The following is a 22,276-nucleotide window of genomic DNA, read 5'->3' as shown; positions in this document are numbered from 1 at the left end:
CGAGCACGAGGACGAGGACGAGGAGGAGGAGAGTTATAACACTTCAATCTCTTGTATGGTATTTAAGTGAAGCTTCGTATGTACTATAGTTATTTATTACACTCGGATGCAACTCTCGCCTCATGTGTAGTATTAGATAATCAGCACTATATAACAACTATTTATGACCGAATGACTACTTCCTATGTTTAGAATAGAATATGAAAAATACCTTTTATTTACATCATATTCTCAGTCTTGAATTAGCGAAAACTGTCAAATATTCATATATGCTGCTTGAACGAGACTTCATTTACTGACGTCACTTAGAAAACCATGTAGTAAAAGCGACTGCCATTACTTGAAACACTCATTACTTAATTCCTTCAATACTGAGATGCATTTTTACCTTGATTCTTGGGTATAAGACGATTTCATTGCATTACGATTGTCTATGAAGGTCAAAAGATTAATGACCAGAATCTTTACCACTCTAATCTCCACACAAGTTTCTGAAGCTGTATAGAATCACCAAACAGTAACCAAAATGAAAATGAAAACGGGCAATGGTATACAGAAGACATGAAAAACAACCCGAAGGAAAACGCAAGAGCAAAAACACAAGAAAACAAACGAAGCAAGAGAATGATGAACAAACAACTCAAAGACACACTATTCACTCCCACGAACACAACAAACGTCAATCACAACGAAACCAAACACGAAACAGACCCAAAAAAAATTACAGAAAGCAAGAACACGACTCGAGAAGACAGAGTTGACAAAATAAAGAGAGATAGAGAGAGAACAGTAGACACATTTCACACTCCCAGGAACACAGGAAGCGTGGAATAGAAATGTGTGGGGTGAAGTCCATTGAGAGAAGCGTGACAGGTGACAGTGTGATGTTATTAACCTGTCCAAAAGTCCTGGTGTGTGACGCGCCAGAGAGAGAGAGAGAGAGAGAGAGAGAGAGAGAGAGAGAGAGAGAGAGAGAGAGAGAGAGAGAGAGAGAGAGAGAGCACAGTATCGATAATATAGATCACTTACGTATAATCTCCTTCCATCCCTTCCCTTCCCTTCCTTCCTTCCTTCCTTCCTTCCTCCCTTTCTTTCTTCCTTCCTTCCTTCCTTCCTTCATCCTCTTATCGCCTCGCAAACCATTACATCACCACTGCCTTACAACACCTCTGATAGTGTCACCATCAACCACCACCACTACCACCACCACCTCCACCACTACCACCAGCACATTAGACCAGATACTGAGAAAATGAAAAATAAAAGAGGGAAAGGCGAGGAAAAGGAAAAGACGTGAAAAATGAAGGTGAAATGTGGAAGAAGAGAAGATAAACAACTGAAAGTAAGAAAATAAAAGAGAATAAAGTGAAATGAGATGATGCAAATGAGGAAAAGAAGGAGGAAGGAATAAAAAAAAAAAAAAGAGAAATGCACAAGGAATGAAAATAAGAAATGAGGAGAAAAGACGAAAATAAAAACACTTAAAATGAAAAAAAGAGAGAAAGTGAAATGAGGAAATTCGAACGAGGAAAAATAGAAGAAATGGAGAGAAACGGACAAGAAACGTAAAGAAAACGTGAAATAGAAGGAAAAGAACGAGTGTAAAGGCAAAGGAGAATGAAATGAGATGATAAAAACGGAAAACACACGAAACACTTTTTTTTTTCTTTTCTTCTTCTTTTCATCATTTTTCGTTCTCTTATTTTTTTGCCATTTTTTTTCGTTCTCTTATTTTTTTGTCATTTCTTTTGTTTAAAAAAATAAAATAATAATAAAAATAACAAAGGAAAAAAGTGAAGATAGGAGGAAAGAGAGAGAGAGAGATCATGTGGCTGTCCTGAGCGAAATCCAGGTTGCACCTCAGAGGGATGATGCTGTGACACGCACCAACTGGTTGTGGGGAAAAGCAGACTGGAAAGGTCTCTGCAACACCTTACAACAAACGCCCTGGAGCAGCATCCTCGTAGGAGACATCAATAATCAAGTACACACTTTTACACGTACTCTGCTCAAGTACCAAGAAAGGTATGTTCCCTGCCATTCCTACACTGTTAAGCCCCTTGACCAGCCCTGGTTTGGTTACCAGTGTAGAGTGGCAGCTGATGAAAAGAGTCGCGCTTGGAAACTGTATTCACGCCATGCTACCCAATTTAATAAGGAGCGCTACAAGCACGCTTGTGCAGCCATGCGACAAGTACAACAGTGGGCTCAACGACGCTGGCAAGAAGACCTTAAGACCAAACTCAGCGGTCGTTCAGTGGGTAGTAAGACCTGGTGGACCACACTTAAGCAGCAGCAAGGCCTGACATCAGATGATGATGTTCCACCACTACACAAGTCCGATGGTACAGTGGCCACCAAAAATAAGGACAAAGCTGAAGTACTTGCATCTTTTTTCTCCAACAAGATGTCAGTACCTGATCCTGAGCGCCCTCCTCCATTTGTGCCAGCCCTCACAAATGCGAAACTTTCCACCATTACCATCACTATTGAGGAAGTACGGCAACGTCTGTCACAAGTTGACACTAACAAGGCCTTAGGCCCAGACAACATAAGCCCTCATATCCTTAAGCACTGTGCCTCTCAGCTGGCTACACCCCTCACCGCCATTTTTCAGCACTGCATCACCACTGGAGTGTGGCCCACCCTCTGGAAGGGTGCCAGAGTGGTGGCAATACACAAAAGGGCAAGAGGACTGATCCCAAGAACTATAGACCTATCTCCCTTCTCTCAGTTCCTGGTAAAATACTTGAAGCCATTATAGCAAACAAAATATCTTGCTTTCTCGGCTCACATCATCTACTTAATACCAAACAATTTGGTTTCAGAAATAACAGGTCAGCAGCAGACCTGTTACTTCAATTATCCACCACCTGGCATAAGTCCCTAGACCAGGGAAAAGACACCTTTATCATTGCTCTCGACATTGCGGGAGCATTCGACAGGGTGTGGCATCACGGCCTAATCACCAAACTGAACAGCTTGGGTATCCACGGGCATCTGCTCCTCTTGCTGCAAGACTACCTGCGAGGCAGATACCTCAGAGTGGTGATGAATGGACAAACATCAGACCAACATCCTATCTCTGCCAGCGTCCCACAGGGTAGTGTTCTCGGCCCTCTCCTCTGGAATGCATTTTTTAATGACCTGCTCCAGCTCATTCCAGAGGCACATGCATACGCCGATGACTGTACCCTGACATTCCCTTGCGACAGCGGTGATCACTGTGCGACTGTCGCACACATCAACCAGGTACTGCAAACCATAGTTTCATGGGGGCATCGATGGCAAGTGGAACTTGCTCCTGACAAGACACAGGTGATGCTGGTTTCCCGACGACACTCCCCCCCTGACACACCCACCATCTTACTTGATGGAAGGGCGTTACCCCTGCAGGCTTCCATCTCCATACTTGGTGTGGAAATGAACAGTGCCCTGACCTTCACTGGACACGTCAGGACTATAGCCAAGAAAGCCGCATGGAAACTTAGCTGCATCCGGCGCGTCTCACATCTCCTCGACTCCCAGGGAATCTCCACCCTATATGCAGCTCAAGTCCGCCCCCTTATGGAGTATGCCCTCTCACCTGGTTGTCCTGCCCCCCCTCATACTTAAGCCTTCTAGACAAGATCCAGCATCGAGCACAACGCCTGATACGTCTAAAGGCCCCGCCAGACCAGCCGTCCCCTACCATGCAGCCTCTTCAGCAGCGTCGTGATGTGGCAGGGTTGTGTGTCATCTACAAGACACATAAGCAAGGCGCCCGCACCTGACTGCACTCCGCCAGCCCTGGGCACAGCCACATGGCCACACCACCAGAGCTGCCACATCCAGGGTTCACCAACTCGTCGTCCCTTTTGCTAGGACGGAGACCTTCCTTCGCTCCTTCCTTCCACGTTATACGCGAATGTGGAACCATCTGGTTATGCAGACACAGCTTCACTACACCACCTCCCTACACACCTTTAAGTCTGCTGCCAATGCATGGATTAAACAACCATAGCATGTAAATAGCACATGTACTGTACGTGTCTGTATAATTGGTAATTTAGTTTTGCATATTTTAGTTGTTCCGTGTATTTAATTCCATGTCAAAGATAGTTCTCAGCAACCCTACTGAAGCTCTTGACTCACCAATGTATAAAAATATGTAATAAAGTAAAAAAAAAAAAAAAAAAAAAAAGAGAGAGAGAGAGAGAGAGAGAGAGAGAGAGAGAGAGAGAGAGAGAGAGAGAGAGAGAGAGAGATGAGGTAAGCCTAATCTTTTGTCTTGAAAGGGATGAAGCACAGAATGAAATCTTGATATTGGAAACGAATGAGGAGGAAGAAAAAAGAAGAGAGGAAGATGATAGACACTGAATTCCTCTCCTCCTTCTTCTTCATCGGCCTCCTTTCATCATCAATCGTCGTTGTGTCCTCCTCCTCCTCCTCCTCCTCCTCCTCCTCCTCCTCCTCCTGCGCGTTGGCTATAAACAAGGATTATCTGAGAGGAGGTGGTGGCGAAGAAGGAAATGGAAGAAGAAGGGAGGAATAAAGAAAGGAAGGAAGGAAGGTAGGAAGGAAGGAAGGAAGGGCTAAACACACTCACCTAACTCTCTCTCTCTCTCTCTCTCTCTCTCTCTCTCTCTCTCTCTCGTCACGGTAAATTTTTTTGTTAATTCTTCTTCTCCTTTAGAAAAAAAAAGTGTATTTGTGTAAACAGTTCATTTCACTTACAAGTCCTCCTCCTCCTCCTCCTCCTCCTCTTCCTCCTCCTCCTCCTCCTTTTCCTCCTTTTCTTCTAACGCTCTCTTCATCCTTTCTTTGCTGTCCCTTTTCTCCTAAAATCTCTTGTCACCTGTTCTCTCTCTCTCTCTCTCTCTCTCTCTCTCTCTCTCTCTCTCTCTCTCTCTCTCTCTGTCAATATATCCTCCATTTTCTATAGATATATCCTAACTTAAGAACACACACACACACACTCTCTCTCTCTCTCTCTCTCTCTCTCTCTCTCTCTCTCTCTCACGTAATCTACCCACAGACCCAATAAGGAAAAACAAACAACCGCTGGAGTAAAAATCACACTCCATAAGAGAGAGAGAGAGAGAGAGAGAGAGAGAGAGAGAGAGAGAGAGAGAGAGAGAGAGAGAGAGAGAGAGAGAGAGAGAGAGAGAGAGAGAGAGAGAGAGAGAGAGAGAGAGAGAGAGAGAGAGAGAGAGAGAGGAAAGATGAAGAGAAGACGAGAGGAAGAGAGAAAAGAGAAGATGAGAATGACAATGAGAAAGAAAAGAAGATGAAGAAGTAGAAAAAGGAGACAAAATGGAGAGAGAGAGAGAGAGAGAGAGAGAGAGAGAGAGAGAAAACAAGAGAGAGAGAGAGAGAGAGAGAGAGAGAGAGAGAGAGAGAGAGAGAGAGAGAGAGAGAGAGAGAGAGAAGACAATGGTATACCAGACTAGCTCGCTGCGACTTCCCTTAAAGAAAAGAGGCGTTTGTCAATACACGAGATGGAGAGAGAGAGAGAGAGAGAGAGAGAGAGAGAGAGAGAGAGAGAGAGAGAGAGAGAGAGAGAGAGAGAGAGAGAGAGAGAGAGAGTAGAAGTGGAAGAACTATAGACACTGTAGGCTGGAGAGGACGACCACGCTACCCTTCCTCCTCCTCCTCCTCCTCCTCCTCCTCCTCCTCCTCCTCCTCCTCCTCCTCCTCCTCCTCCTTCCTATGTCAACCTCCACTGAAGCACCTCTCCACGCCCTCCCTCACTCTCACTTGCCATCTAAGTGACTCCTTGAGGTGAAAAGTTCAGGTGACTACGAGGACGCAGCGAAACAAAATGAAACACAATGGAACAAAAAGAAAGATAAAAAAAAGCCGCTGAGAATGTTATCAATATCTAGAGAGAGAGAGAGAGAGAGAGAGAGAGAGAGAGAGAGAGAGAGAGAGAGAGAGAGAGAGAGAGAGAGAGAGAGAGGGGGAGGAGAGAGGGGTATCTAGGCCGGAAAGACGACAGTACAGCCTCAGGGAAGAGAGTAGGACGCTCCCCTTGAGGAAACACAGGAGGAGGAGGAGGAGGAGGAGGAGGAGGAGGAGGAGGAGGAGGAGGAGAGGAGGAGGAGGAGGAGGAGGAGGAGGAGGAGGAGGAGGAGGAGAAGAGGAGGAGGAGGAGGAGGAGGAGAAAAAAAGGAGGAGAAGAAGGAGGAGGAGGAGAAGAGGAAAAAGAAAAAAGAAAGAACAAGAAGAAAAGAAGAGCAACAAGAGCAAGAACAAGAAGAAGAAGAGAAGAAGGAGAAACAAAATAACAGAAAGACCAAAAATAAGAAAAAATAATATGACAAACACACACACACACACACACACACACACACACACACACACACACACACACAGCCTCTCCTAATTAGCCACAAGAGCACCTCTCAAAGAACACAACAAAGGAAGATAACTATGATTTTTTTTCTTTTTATCTTTTTTTCTTAAGTGAGAGGGAGAAAGAAAGAAAGACGAGGAAGGAACCGCTGAATCATGAGAGAGAGAGAGAGAGAGAGAGAGAGAGAGAGAGAGAGAGAGAGAGAGAGAGAGAGAGAGAGAGAGGAAATCAACCAGTCCAAAAAAGTTACACACAAACTCATCTCCTTAACAACAGGAGCCAAAACACTAAAAATTTTCCCTCCTGGTATTTTATTAATTTATTTTAACTCATTTTCTTTATTTTTTTACTACCTTAGAACACGAAAGGGAAAAATATATAGTGAAAGTTGAAAAAAAAACTGGGATATTTATTTTGTGAGTGAAATAAGAGTAAATCAACCTCTTTTCTCTCTTTCTCTCTCTCTCTCTCTCTCTCTCTCTCTCTCTCTGTATTTTTTTTTCTCTTATTCATTTCCTTCCTTAAAAATAATATAATGAAAGAGAAAGGAACTGAGATACACATTCTTTTACTATTATAAGATTGTTGTCAGTGAAATAATAGTAAATTAACTCTCTCTCTCTCTCTCTCTCTCTCTCTCTCTCTCTCTCTCTCGTTTCCTTCCTCTGAGAAAAATTATAATGAAAGGGGAAAACTGACACATGTTCTTCAGAGTTATGAGTTTGTTGTGAGTGAAAGAGTTTATCAACCTTATTTTTTATCTCTCACTTTTTTTTTCATTTATTTCCTCTCTCAGAAAAAAATTATAATGAAAGAGGAAAAATCTGATGCACATTCTTTACTATCATAAGTTTGCTATGAGTGAAAGAAGTGCTAATCGACCTTCTCTCTCTCTCTCTCTCTCTCTCTCTCTCTGTATTTTTCTAACTCATTTACTCTCTCAGAAAAAAAAAAGATATAATGAACAGGAAAGAATAATGGGATACATATTTTTTATTCCTTTAAGTTTCCTGTCAGTGAAATACGAGTAACCTATCTGTTTTTCTCTCCTTCACTATTATTTTCTTAGCTCATTTCCTTCCTCACATTCTTATGAGCTCAGAAGACGACGTGGAAATATAATGAAACGTGGGAAAAATATAGCAGAGTTACAGATTCTTTGCTGTTACGAGTCAGAGAAATGTGAGGTTATTAGCGTCGTCTCTTTTCCTTACCTCTCCACCACATTAGCCAAAAATAAATGACCAAAAAGTAACCACAATGAATATAAAAACGCGTCCTGCTACTGAAGAAATTAACCCTTTCAGTTCTGGGACACATTTTTACCTTGAGTTTTGTGTATGATTAGACTATTTTATTGACATTGGGAAGGGTATATGGAGGTCAGAAGATTAATGGCCACAGTCTTCACTATTCTAATCACCCACAGGAGTTTCTGAAGCTGTATAAAATCACCAAATAGTAAGCAGAATGAATATGGAAAAGAGTCTTGCTACTGAAGAGATAAACGCTACATTCTCGTATTAGACACAGTGTTATCTCATCAGTGTTGTTTCCAAGGGCCACAAAGGTGATAAGTCAAGCTCTCAAAGATTTTTTCCATTGGCATGACAGGTTAATTACAAGGTGTCTGACTAGCAAAATGTAAACAGTCTTTTTTTCTTTCTTTATATGTGTGAGAGATGGTGCTTGTCGACGCCAGCTATACTGAAGATAGATGGGTAGATAAATAAATAAAGAAAGAAAGAAAGAGAGAAAGAAAAGAAAGAATGATGGAGAAAAAGAAATAATAAAGAAAAGTCCAAAATTTTACAGTGGCATTATCATTTCATTTTTTCTTATCATTAATCTCATTACTTTCATACCCGAATTATTTCATGTTTTTTTTTCTGTTTCCTTCTCACCACAACATAACCTTTACTTTTCTCTCTCTCTCTCTCTCTCTCTCTCTCTCTCTCTCTCTCTCTGTATAATTTCTCCTGTATAACTAAGCCATCTGTCTGCCATGAGGTTACATAATTCATACGTGTCCTTCATTGCCTTGTTGACTCGTGTATCTTGAGGTGATTGCAGCGGGACATCACTATGCAATCACCAAGTCACCAACACCACCAGTCCCTTCCCTCACTCACTCACTCACTCTCTCATTCTCACTCAATCTCTCACTCACTCACTGTCATTTACTCAGTCACTCTCACTCACTCACTGCTTCACTCACTCACTCCCTCACTACCTTACTACCTGACTCACTCACTGCCTCACACACTAACTCATTCTCTCTCTCTCTCTCTCTCTCTCTCTCTCTCTCTCTCTCTCTCTCTCTAACCTTGAGTATTATCACGGTGCTCTTGTCTGATTTCTACATAATATCTTTCAATATCAGTATCTTCATCACTTATCTATAGATGTGTGTGTGTGTGTGTGTGTGTGTGTGTGTGTGTGTGTGTGTGTGTGTGTATCATCATCCTGACTTATCATTATCTACTGTTCTTATGTTATCAATGTTTTTCGCTCTTTCTTTCTTTCTTTTCTCCTTTTTTCATGGTTAAAGGAGGAAAAGGTCAAGGCTCATGTGTAATCTAAGGAAAGATATGTTAATTGTCTCTTCTATAAAGCAAAAAAAACATTATAAAAGAGGACTGATTTAAAATGTCTAGTTGTTAATATTTTTTCTATAAGCAAGGGAAGAAAAATTAGGTGCCAAAAAATTCAATGAGATTAAAAAAAGGACGTAATTGTCTTATTCATAAAGATAAAAAAACACACACAAAAAATAAATCGGTTATAAAAAGGATCTACTAATTGTCTCATTTATATAAAAAAGAAGAGATACAAAAAGACAAAAGAAAAAAACTCATTGAGGTAAAAAAAAGAACCCTCTAATTTTCTCATTCATAAAAAAGATGTATAAAAACACACACAAAAAAATAATTCGATTAAAAAAGGGACCAACTATTTGTCTCATTCATAAAAGACACAAAAAAACACACAAAAAAATACTAATTCGGTTAAATTCTCCCCCAATACTAATTTGGTTGAAAAATGTACCTGCTAATTGTTTCATTCATAAGAAAGTTAAAAAAAAAAACACAAAAAAAACTAATTCGCTTACAAAAAGGGATCAGCTAAGTGTTCCATTCATAAAAGTTACAAAAAAAAAAAACACAAAAGAAAAAAAAATACTAATTCGGTTAAATTGTCTTATTCATAAAAAAAAAAAAAAAAAAATAGATACAAAAACAAACACAAGAAACTAATTCGGTTACAAAGAAGGGACTAACTAACTGTCTCATTCATAACAGATACAAAAAACACAAAAGAAAAAATACTAATTCGGTTAAGAAATTTACCCGCTAATTGTTTCATTCATAAGAACGACAAAAAAAAAAAAAAAAAAAAAACTAATTCGGTTAAAAAAAAGGGATAAACTAACTGCCTCATTCATAAAAGATACAAAAAACACAAAAGAAAACACTAAATCAGTTAAAAATGTACCCGCGAATTGTTTCATTCAATAGAAAAAGAAAAAAAAAAAAAAACTAATTCGCTTAGAAAATGGAACCAACAATCTCATTCATAAATTGTTTCATTCATAAGAGGAGACAAAAAGCTTAAAAACATGATAGAAAAGACAGCTCAGGTATGGAAACGCCTTGAAAATTTACCTATCTAGCGTAAAATTCCTTTGTCACGAGGCTAAATACACCTTTTGGATGAACGAGTCACAAAAACCTTTATAATCACAGAGTTTTTACTAATACATTTTTCTCTCAGTCTTTTAGTATTTACCTGCGTTCTATAGACATACTGTGGCTTCTGGGAACTTCTCAGGTTTCCATCTTTTGTATCAGTTATTTTCGGTAATTTTCTAACAGGTGAAGTGTTATATAAAGTCATTATTTTGATTTTTTTTACTGTTTTTTATATTTTCATGTAACTTTGTGTGTGTGTGTGTGTGTGTGTGTGTGTGTGTGTGTGTGTGTGTGTGTGTGTGTGTGTGTGTGTGTGTGTGTGTGTGTGTGTGTGTGTGTGTGTGTGTGTGTGTGTGTGTATGTGTGTGTGTGTTCGTCTATCAGTCTGCCTGTCTGTCTATCGTGTACCTGTCTGTCTGTCTTCATACTTTCACCTCATATCACTTACATTATACAAGAAGTGTGCTATGTATATCTTCATCAAAATCAATATATGACTGACTGCTTATCAATGTATGTATGTATGTATGTCACTATCTCTCTCTCTCTCTCTCTCTCTCTCTCTCTCTCTCTCTCTCCTCCCTAAGGATACTCTTCCTCCGCTAAAAATCTTCCCATTCACGTCTTAAGTGATTCTCTTGTTTGCGAAGGTAATTCAAGGAGAGAGAGAGAGAGAGAGAGAGAGAGAGAGAGAGAGAGAGAGAGAGAGAGAGAGAGAGAGAGAGAGAGAGAGAGAGAGAGAGAGAGAGAGAGAGAGAGAGAGAGAGAGAGAGAGAGAGAGAGAGAGACACTAAGAACGAATTACATCCAGCGCGCCAAAGTCCCACATTCTGAAACACACCTGAGACACACACCTCAGTAGGTCCAAAAAGGCTCTACTTGGAATTACACTTGTTTTTGAAGGTCTTGTTATGATTCCAGGGACAGACTAGCAAGATTACTACGTCATTAGCAAGAGAGGCACTCCTGAGAACCCTTGCAAAATCACGAACAGAGGAAAAGATTTCTCAACTCCTTCAGTACATGGACACATTTTTACCTTGTGCTTTGGGTGTGATTAGATGATTTTACTGACATTAGGAAGGGTCTATGGTGGTCAGAAGATTAATAACCACAGTTTTCACTATTTTAACCCTTTCAGTACATGGACACATTTTTACCTTGTGCTTTGGGTGTGATTAGATGATTTTACTGACATTAGGAAGGGTCTATGGAGGTCAGAAGATTAATAACCACAGTCTTCACTATTTTAGCTCTTTCAGTACATGGACACATTTTTATCTTTAGGTTTGGGTGTGATTGGAGGTCAGAAGAGTAATAGCCAAAGTCGTCACTACTCTAATCCCCACGTAAGTTTCTGAAGCTGTATATAATTACTAGTAAGCAGAATATGGCGTTAAGGTACTGATGGTGTTGAGGGTATTGTTATGATTCCAGTGACAGAATGATAAGATTTCTACGTTATTATCAAGAGAGACACTCCTAACAACCAGGCTAATCATCTACCTTGAAAAATAGCGAACACAGCAAAAGATTTCTTAAGTTCTTATTCTCAAACATTTCTGCGCTTCATCTCAACATTTCAAAAAGGCTTTACGTATATTCACACGAGTTTTAAGGTGTTTTTATGATTCTAAAGGCAGAATGACAAGATTTCTACATTAGTAACTGGAGAAACACTCTTGTAAACCAGCTAATCATCTCTGTGCCCTTAGAAATCAGTCATGGCCAGAAAGCAAACCGTTTATAAGGTGTTTTAGGGTTCTAGAGACAAAGTGACAAGATTTCTACATTATCAACTGGGAAAACACTTGAGAACCGTACAAATCATCCCTGTGGCCTTGGAAAACAGTCGTGGTGAGAGAAGAGGATTTTTAAGATGTTTTTACGTTTCATGAGACAGGGTGACAAGATTTCTACACTATAAACTGCAGAAACAATCTTGAAAACCCCCATAATCATATCTGTGGCCTTGGAAAATGGCTATGGTGAGAGAGCAAAGCGTTTCTGAACTCGGACATTAATACGGGTTTCTGAAATATTGGCAGTGAGAGAGTGAAGCGTTTCAGAAGAGACTGGAACTTCACTCTCTGCTGTCACGTCTTTGAACTCCAAGACAAGGCATAATTAGAGTCAACTGGCCGCTGGGGAGGCGAAACAAATCCTCCATTAGACCTGATTCTCATTAAAGCGAGGGCAGGCACTCAGGGGAAGCCGAGACAAGAGAGAGAGAGAGAGAGAGAGAGAGAGAGAGAGAGAGAGAGAGAGAGAGAGAGAGAGAGAGAGAGAGAATTTACTCAAGGGTAAGAGGACGCAGGGATGAAGTAAATAAAATGAGGCTAAATTTAGACTTCAGAGGACACTATAAAAAAAAAAAGATAGGAGACATAAGCACTGACTAAATATAACTTCAATTTCCAAAAGGTTAAAGAATGTATGAAGGGAGGAAGGAGACGGTGAATTTTGTTGACGTATTTGAAATGGATGAGAGAAAGAGAAGGAGGATATTAATTAAAGTCAGAGAGAGAGAGAGAGAGAGAGAGAGAGAGAGAGAGAGAGAGAGAGAGAGAGAGAGAGAGAGAGAGAGAGAGAGAGAGAGAGAGAACAAAATAAAAAGAAAGAACAGAGAGAAAGAAAGGTTAACGATCTATAACTTCTTTGTTCTGTGTGTGTGTGTGTGTGTGTGTGTGTGTGTGTGTGTGTGTAGAAAACAAACACATAACCTCGCCTATCAATTTCCTATCTAGACAAACAGAACTCAATCACACACACACACACACACACACACACACACACACACACACACACACACACACATCCGAACACGTGCGTAACAAAACTGAGATAGACAGAAGAGAGAGAGAGAGAGAGAGAGAGAGAGAGAGAGAGAGAGAGAGAGAGAGAGAGAGAGAGAGAGAGAGAGAGAGAGAGAGAGAGAGAGAGAGAGAGAGAGAGAGAATTAGAATTCCCTGGCCAAGCTTTCTGCTCAGTATTAAATCAGAAAGACGAAATGAGATTAGAAATTATCTCAACCCAAAAAATAAATAGAGAAAAAAAGAAAAAAGAGAAAAAAGAGAAAAAAGAGAACGAAAGTAAAAAAAAATAGAAGCTTTTAAATGCCATAATAATAATAATAATAATAATAATAATAATAATAATAATAATAATAATAATAATAATAATAATAATAATAATAACAGAAGAAGAAGAAGAAGAAGAAGAAGAAGAAGAAGAAGAAGAAGAAGAAGAAGGCCAATATGAGGCAGACAAAATTACCGTAAAAAGGAGAAAAAGAAATAAAAATCACATCTACACCATTTCTCCGATTTCCATTTTCTGCAGAGCGCCACAGAAAAGAAGGTCGAGGAGGAGGAGGAGGAGGAGGAGGAGGAGGAGGAGGAGGAGGAGGAGGAGGAGGGGGAAGGCGCAAGAGGTTTAGATATATTGCATGTCCGCGAGCCTTTGATCATTAGATAATAAAAATAACATAACTCCTCTCTCTCTCTCTCTCTCTCTCTCTCTCTCTCTCTCTCTCTCTCTTACGAAATGTTGCCTGACGAAGATTTGCATTTTACGATCCCGCTGTAAAATATTTTCATCATGAGTGGAAAATTCAAGGAAATAATCTTTACGGGAAGGTGCAGACAGACAGACAGACAGACAGACAGACAGACAGATGGACGGACAGGTGGACGGACAGATAGACGGACGTGAGGGGGAGAGATAAATATACGAGTAAAAAGATAAGAAAAGATGGACCCACGACACGACACGCTAAATATAACACAAGAGGTGACAAAAGGAGGAAGAAAAAAAGGAAGAAAAGACAAGGAAAAACGTGAAGACAAAGAGGAATAGGTGAAGTTTGAGGAAAAACAAAGAAAATGTAAAAGATAAAAAGAAAAAAAAGTGCAGTTGATTAACAGACATGCAGGAAACGCGCAGAGAGACAGTGAAAGGAAGAAAAGGCGATGAAAATACGTGAAACAAGAAAAAAAAATTGAAGAAGGAGGAACGATAACAGAACAGACAGACAGACAGACAGACAGACAGACAGACACAAAAACAGATACATAGAAAAGCACATAGACAGACTAAAAGACAGACACACAGACAGACAAGTAGACATTTAGACACAAACACAGGCAGACACACAAACAGACACACAAACAAACACACAGACGGACACACAGACAGACAAACACAGACAAAAACAGACAGACACACAGACAGACAAACAGACAAACAGACAAACACAGACAAAAACAGACAGACACACAGACAGACACACAGATAGATAAACAGACACAGTGACAGACACACAGACAGACAAACAGACAAACACAGACAAAAACAGACAGACACACAGACACACAGACAGACAGACAAACAGACAAACACAGACAAAAACAGACAGACACAGTGACACACACAGACAAAGAGACAAACACATAGACAAAAACAGACAGACACACAGACAGACAAACAGACAGACACAACAGACAAACAGACATACAGACAGAAGGTGAAGACACGTATAGAAAGAAAAACACTTGAAAATGGAATAAAAATAAACACATTCGAGGCAAAAATTGTAAAAACAAAACAAAACACAAACAGATGGACAGACAGATAGACAGACAGACAGACAGACAGACAGACAGACAGACAGGCAAGCAGGCAGGCAATCAGGCAGGCAGACAGACGGACAGAGTGACGGACAAGCAGATAGACAGGAACATGCAAACTGACAGGACGAAACGAGCCGCTGTAAAAATGCCAGTCAAAAGTGTCAAGGGAAAAGTAATTATGACAGCTTACGTGTCGATAAGGGAGGAGGAGGAGGAGGAGGAGGAGGAGGAGGAGGAGGAGGAGGAGGAGGAAGAGGAGGAGGAGGAGAACGAGGAAGAAGGCGAGGAGGAGGAGGAGGAGGAGGAGGAGAACGAGGAAGAAGGCGAGGAGGAAGACAAGGAGGAAGAAGAGGAAGAAGGAAGAAGAGGAGGAGGAGAGGAGGAGGAGGAAGAGGAGGACAAGGAAATGGACACAAACCTCAAGAAAACATGAAGGAAAGAAATAAAAAAGTAATTTCCATCATCATAGGTCTCTCTCTCTCTCTCTCTCTCTCTCTCTCTCATCTTATTAGCCCTCACCCGCACCACCACCACGATATCCTCACCTCCATCATAAGGGCTAAAGTCTCGCCTTCCGCCACGTCCAGACCACTCTTGTGATTTTCCTTTCATATTCTGCTTCCCTCGCCGCTCCCTCCTTTAATATTCAGAAAAGTCAAAGTATATCACGCGGATTTTACAAACTTACGCTTCCTGACACTGCAAAGACTCAAATGTAAATGGAATATTGACTAAGGGTTTGGGTTGGTGTGTGTGTGTGTGTGTGTGAGTGTGTGTGTGTGTGTGTGTGTGTGTGTGTGTGTGTGTGTGTGTGTGTGTCCAATCTCAGGATCAATTAATGGCTGACAAGGAAAATGATGGAAGGAAAACTAAGATGTGGTGTAAAAATAGTGAAGGTCATTATTGCTTAAGAATTCTCATGATTGTGTGAAGGCAAAAGGATGAGATCGAACACACACACACACACACACACACACACACACACACACACACACACACACACACACACACAACTTTTCTCCCTTCTTGTTTCTCTCTCTCGTTTCAGTTTGAGTGTGGGTTCATCATTAGCGTTGTTTGTGCATGTGACAGTGATTAGAGTGTCATGGAAAGTTATGTTGGAATCATTAAAAGGGTTTATGGGTTAGGTTAAGGTTAGGTTAAGGTAGGGTAAGGTTGGGTAACTCCTTTAGTACTGGGAACGCATTTTTGAGTTTTGGGTGTGATTAGACGATTTTATTGACACTAGGAAGGGTCTATGGAGGTCAGAAGTTTAATGTCCAGAGTCTTCACTATCTTAATTCCCCATAAAAGTTTCTAAATCCGTATAAAATCACCAGTTAGTACCCAGAATTAATATGAAAACGTGTTAAGGCACTGAAGGGGTTAAGTAGGGTAAGGCTGAAGTTGGAAAGAGTTTTATGTCAGATTAGACACTATGAAGGTGGAGTGAACTCATATGAAGCTACGTTCCATTAATTAACGCTTTGTCATCACCTTCCATGTTATATTTTGTAATCCCAGTGGGGTGTATAGCTTCATTTTTACCAACAGACTATGACCCATATTATGAAATGGTTTGCTCTCTCCCCATCACTACTTTCCAAAGGCTCGTGTTGAAGATAGTAATGTTTTTATGAGTCTTTTTATGGTTGTAGTGGTGGATTGGCAAGATCTCTGGTATATCATAAGAAGGAACTCTCTTGAAAACCCGGCAAGTTGTCTCTGTGGGCTTGGAATATTGTCGTAGTGAGAGAAAGGACTTTTTTAATATGAACGTACATAAGACTAATTAATAACCACAAATTTGAATATACATAATGAAGATCGTATTATGAAACATCCATTCGTCTTTCCTTAACTAATTCTATCAAGTTCTACTACCAATCAAAGTGACTTCCAGGAATATTCTAATGATTCCAGTGATAGTCTGACAATAATCCCGCATAACCACGGAGGAACACACTAATGAGTTGACTATTTACCACTGTGGCCTTTGAAAATAGTCCAATAGTCCGCACACAGGGAAGGAAAGGAAGTGAATGGAGTGTTGGAGAATACGAGGCAGGAGGATGTGTTAGTTTAATTACCCTGCAGCGAAGTAAGGGCGAGACAGCATAGAGCCATACACCTTAAGATAGGGCTAGCTGGCAGGGTGCGGTACTGCCCTTTCTCTCTCTCTCTCTCTCTCTCTCTCTCTCTCTCTCTCTCTCTCTCTCTCTCTCGTAGTGTTTTTTTTATCTATTTATCCTTTGACATTTTTTGTGTTTTTCTCTGTCTCTGTCTCTATCTGTCTGTCTGTCTGTCTGTCTGTCTGTCTGTCTTGTCTGTCTGTCTGTCTCTCTCTCTCTCTCTCTCTCGTCATGCAGGGTGAATTAAGAGTGCTGGCTTCACGATTCATTCATCTTAGTTGTTTCTATATTTCTGATCGCAGCGGTGACAACTTTAAATAATCCCAAAATGTTTAATCCCCTAGAAAAAAAAAAAAAAAATTCTTCACCGTCCCGCTTTAGGGTTGAGAGTGTCGCGTCATGCCCCTCTCTTTGACTATTGTGTGTCTACTCTGAAGTGTGTCCTGGGTCTGGGTTTGAATGGTGTCCCAGGGAATGCGAGGCTGTCAGATCTTGAGGCAAACCGTGAGCTGTCCTTGTAATAAGTGCGTTGATCAACAGAAAACAAGTACCTTCACATCAAGTCAATTACGTTATCAATAAGCTACAATATGTTTTAAATCCAGGAGCCATTTTAGAGTAGACAGACTATAGACACCAAGGGATGGGACTCCTACCCTCCCAATTCCCTCTCCTCCCCCGTCCCTCCTACACAAAGACATATCCTCTTACCTTCCCCTCAATCCTTACTCCTCTCACTCCCCTACCACTCCCCTCACCACAATACCAAGACACGTTACTTCCCCTTCTCTAGCTCCTTTCTTACCCCTCACAGCCCCTCCATCCCAAGTACTACCACCAGCGCCACCTCTTCCATCCTTCCCCAGCGCCCGGTCCGCCCATCTAGTAGAAAGCCTGTAAATCTTGGAACATCATATTCCAATCTCGGAGAAAGAGGTGCAGGTCTCCTTTTAGATAGAATACCTAAGCAAACTCGAGGGAGAGGGAGGGAGAGTAAGAGGGAGAGGGAGAGGGAGAGAGAGAGAGAGAGAGAGAGAGAGAGAGAGAGAGAGAGAGAGAGAGAGAGAGAGAGAGAGAGAGAGAGAGAGAGAGTGGTGGTGCAGCTGTTCCCAGTTTAACTCCTTCAATACTGAGACACATTTTTACGTTGATTTTTTAGATGTGACTGGACGATTTTATTTATATTATTAAGGGTCTATGGAGGTCAGAAGATTAATGGCCAGAGAGTCTTTACTATTCTAATCCCCCACATATGTTTCTGAAGCTGTACAAAATCACCAAATTAGTAACCAGAATATGAAAACGCGGCATGGTACTGAAGGGATTAAGTGCAGCAAGACTCGTGGCTGCGGCAAACTGGTAGGCTTGTGTGCCTTGTGTGGCGCCTCCTCGGTCCCTCAGGATTGGCGCCCTGCTCGGTGTGGCGTCGATAACACCGTGTTGCTGCTCCGCCGACACGCACCGTGACTCACGAAGCTGCGAATGAGTAGCGCCCGTGTGGATTAGACGCCTTGGGTTACTTTCCATCTGTGTGTGTGTGTGTGTGTGTGTGTGTGTGTGTGTGTGTGTGTGTGATGTGGAAAGGAGGGCGGGCGCAGCTGAGGGCGTGGGGTGTGGAGCATGACTGGGGCAAGAGAGCATCGTGATTTATTATTTATCTTTATGCTATTTTTACTGTGGGGAGAGCCAAGGTCAAACATCAGGCGGCTTAGGTTGCTGACCGCTACGGTGGAAAGGAGGGCGTGAGGAGCAGAGGGCGTGCCGTGGCGTGGCGGGGCAGCGAAGCATAAGGAAAGCAGATCCAAGGGACAAAGAAATATAAAACAAGGAGGGAAAAATCTCTCTCTCCTATAGAAATAAAAATGAGAAATACTGAAAAAGATCCAATTAAGAGACTCAGATGGCTCAAACCTCCTGATACAGATATTTGCTCTTTGAAGGAGGAAACAAGGGCGTGAGGTGAAGAGAGGAGTGGTGAATCGGGAGAGGAGGAGAGGGAGATGTGGCGTGTAAGACATGACTCGAGCAATGACAGAACACAGGAAGACCAGGCACCTCATGACACACTGGCCCACAACACTATCGAACGAACACTACACTGAGGGCACGTGTTAGAGTCATCACGGCAGATCATACACGGAAAATTGATACCTGGCACATGTTTTACTGAATCAGTCCGCCACGTGCGCTTTAAAGTTTGAGAGATCTCCAAGAGCAAGGGTTCGAATCCTGTCCACGGTCGGAGTCTAGGTAGGGCTTCCTCACTCTGGGCAATGGTTCCTTTAACAGGTGGGCTTTCAGGTAAGAGGTACCCCCTAAAAATTATTTTCTTTAGTCCTTAAAGTCTCATGAAAAAAGCCTACATGGTATTAAAAAGGAATAAAAGGTGACCACTGACTATCACTACAGCCAGGATAGAAGCAGCAGAGAATCATTACAGCATTTCTTTTTCTAAGAGGGAATACCAGCCAAGGGCAACAAAAATTGATAAAAAAAGCTCCATTGAGGTTGATATAATTAGAAGCGGACATCAAGGATGGTATAGAGATTTGCACACAAGAAACACATCCCATACTACTGAGGTGCCGGTCTCCAAACAAGTTGATATAGTTAGAAGGAGAGTCCAGGGGTGGTATAGAAGATTGACACACAAGGAACACACATCACGAAGCCTTATTGTGAATTTAGAGTGAGTTTGGCCCATAAGGAGGTGGTCTGACGTGCTCCATGCTTCCCACTCCATCGCACACAGCTCAGGGTAAATGACAAGCGGCTGGGTCGAATCAAGGCAGCCTAAGGGCGCCGCTGATCCATTATCCCACTAATGGACGCTACCCCAAGCGATGAGCGAAGCACTTGGCACTCTCTTGGCACCTGTGACTCCATAAACCGAGGCACCGTGTGTGTGTGTGTGTGTGTGTGTGTGTGTGTGTGTGTGTGTGTGTGTGTGTGTGTGTGTGTGTAGAGGTACTGAAGGTGCTAAAGGTGTATGGTGTATTTTAATTTGTGCCTCGAGTACTTTGTAATTTAGCAAGGTGTGTGTGTGGGAGTGGGGGGGCTCTGTGACGCAAGATTGCCCAACGAACGCAGGTGTGGAGGGAGACACAGGTGACAGGTGTGCTGCAGTATTCAAACACCTGAATAATGAAGGCAAGAAAACCAAGAAACTACACTCAAATATTCACTTATCCTTCAGACCTGAGGATTTCTGGAAGTCTATCTTTTCTCTCGCAGTAAAAATAGGAAAAGTTTGTGAAAAAAAAGAGTGTACGAGGAAAGTGGTCATTTTAGAAACCACTTTTCATTCATTCCTGGAAGACTTGAGAGAGAGAGAGAGAGAGAGAGAGAGAGAGAGAGAGAGAGAGAGAGAGAGAGAGAGAGAGAGAGAGAGAGAGAGAGAGAGAGAGAGAGAGAGAGAGAGAGAGAGAGAGAGAGAGAGAGAGAGAGAGAGAATAGGTGGGATGAAGCGAAAAAATCATTAATCTGGTGACCAAATTAATTTATTCTCCTGACAGTGAGGGAAATTTCCTGAAATAATGATGATGGGCGCGACAACCCTTCCCTTCCCTTCCCTTCCTTCCTTCCTTCTCTCTCCTCTCCTTTCTTTTCCTTTCCTATCCTGTCCTCTCCTCTCCTCTCCTCTCCTTTCCTTATTTCTCTTTCCTTTCCTTCCCTCTCATTCCCTCTCCTATCCTCTTCTCTCTTCTCTTCTCTTGTCTTCTCTTTCCTTCCTTTCCTTCCCTTCCCTTCCCTTCACTCTCCTCTCCTCTCTCTTCCTATCTTCTCCTATCATCTCTTCATCTATTTTCCTTTCCTTCCCTTCTCATTACCCTATCTTCCTTATACATAGCCACTAAACCTATTCCATGTCTCTAGTCATCTACTATTGCTACATTTAAACCGCCCACTATATATGCTTCTATTTATACCCTTGTGATAGGTGTACTAACCAACCCTTCCCCTTCCTATTAGCATCCCTTGACCTCTTTTCCATCTCTCTCTAGTCTCTTTCCATATGTCATCTTTTCCCTGCTGTTCTTGTTTATATTCACACCACACGCCACTTTTGATTCTATTTATATATATACCAAGGTTATTCATATTCATCTCTCTCTCTCTCTCTCTCTCTCTCTCTCTCTCTGTCTACTTCACCCACTCACTCACACACACACTGGCTCTCTCTCTTTCTCTGTTTCTCTCTTTTACTCGCTCATTCCTCTTCTTGTTCTCTTTTATTTTCTTTATCTTTTACTTCTCGCCTGCTAATCCCTCTCTCCTCCACCACATTCACTATCTTTATTCACTCCTTCTCCTACTCCTTCCTCTTTATCTCTTATTTCAAACCTGCTAATCTCTGTCGTCGCCTGCCTGCTTATCTCTCTCTCTCTCTCTCTCTCTCTCTCTCTCTCTCTCTTCTCACATGAATTCTAAGTTACGTATTAAATCATTCAGTACCATGACGTGTTTCCATATTCATTCTGCTTGATATTTGGTGATTTTAGCTTCAGAAACTATTGTGGAGGATTACAATAGTGAAGACTCTGGCCACTAATCATCTGACATCCATAGACCCTTCCTAATGTCAATAAAATCGTCTAATCACACCCAAACTCATGGTGAAAATGTGTCCGAGTACTGAAGGGAGAGAGAAAACCGTCACCTGATTGCCTTAGTGAAAATTTGTGACTACCTAAAGGTTTGATTCTTGTGACGTTGGTGGTGACTTACTTGTACTTCCTGGTGAGAAGGTTAATTATTAGTGGTACAGGTGTTTCGAGCTGCTTGTTTCGTCTGTGTGTGTGTGATTCACTGTTTGATCTGCTGCAGTCTCTGACGAGACAGCCAGACGTTACCCTACAGAACGAGCTCAGAGCTCATTATTTCCGATCTTCGGAAAGGCCTGAGACCAGGCACACACCACACACCGGGACAACAAGGTCACAACTCCTCGATTTACATCCCATACCTACTCACTGCTAGGTGAACAGGGGCTACACGTGAAAGGAGACACACCCAAATATCTCCACCCGGCCGGGGAATCGAACTCCGGTCCTCTGGCTTCTCTAACCACTGAGCTACCGGGCGTGTGTGTGTGTGTGTGTGTGTAGGTTGGGTGTTCTCTTTCTGTCTCTCTATCTGAATTTGAATCTCTCTCTCTCTCTCTCTCTCTCTCTCTCTCTCTCTCTCTTCTCTCTCTTATCGGTAGGTATTGCACAATCAATGCCACGGAATCACACACACACACACACACACACACACACACACACACACACACACACACACACACACACACACACACACACACTAAAAAATGAACGCACACGTCGATCACGAAGCACGAATCGATTTTCAGTTTTTTTTCTCTCGTTTTTTTGTCTCTTTCAAGGTTATTTCAGGTCACATTTTTCTCCAGCACTTCTGAGCAAGGAGACACAAGATAGGGCTACACATATGCACGCACACACACACACGCTCACCCAACCA

General features: G+C 41.8%; 2 protein-coding genes and 1 long non-coding RNA gene across 7 annotated transcripts in view; all 3 read right to left on the bottom strand.

The window, feature by feature from the left end:
* The window catches only part of LOC123507691 (cAMP-specific 3',5'-cyclic phosphodiesterase-like), a 617,094-nt gene that overhangs the window by 248,061 nt on the left and 346,757 nt on the right, over nucleotides 1-22,276 (bottom strand). The gene's annotated exons all lie outside the window — the stretch shown is intronic.
* LOC123507695 overlaps nucleotides 18,018-22,276 on the bottom strand; it is a 214,253-nt gene continuing 209,994 nt past the window's right edge. For both annotated transcript variants that reach the window (XR_006675737.1, XM_045260832.1), the window contains exon 2: nucleotides 18,018-18,268. Coding sequence is in view for 1 of the 2 variants with exons in the window: in XM_045260832.1 (XP_045116767.1) it covers nucleotides 18,190-18,268 (79 nt within the window). In the remaining variant the exon portion in view is untranslated. The remainder of the gene's footprint in view (nucleotides 18,269-22,276) is intronic.
* LOC123507696 overlaps nucleotides 20,622-22,276 on the bottom strand; it is a 3,321-nt gene continuing 1,666 nt past the window's right edge. The window contains exon 2 of the long non-coding RNA XR_006675738.1: nucleotides 20,622-20,931. This is a non-coding gene — a long non-coding RNA (uncharacterized LOC123507696). The remainder of the gene's footprint in view (nucleotides 20,932-22,276) is intronic.

The sequence above is a fragment of the Portunus trituberculatus genome, chromosome 23 (assembly GCF_017591435.1).
Source record: "Portunus trituberculatus isolate SZX2019 chromosome 23, ASM1759143v1, whole genome shotgun sequence".
NCBI classification, from domain to species: Eukaryota; Metazoa; Arthropoda; class Malacostraca; order Decapoda; family Portunidae; genus Portunus; species Portunus trituberculatus.
Note: the sequence above shows the minus strand (reverse complement) of the source record. Positions and strands in the feature narration are given on the sequence as shown.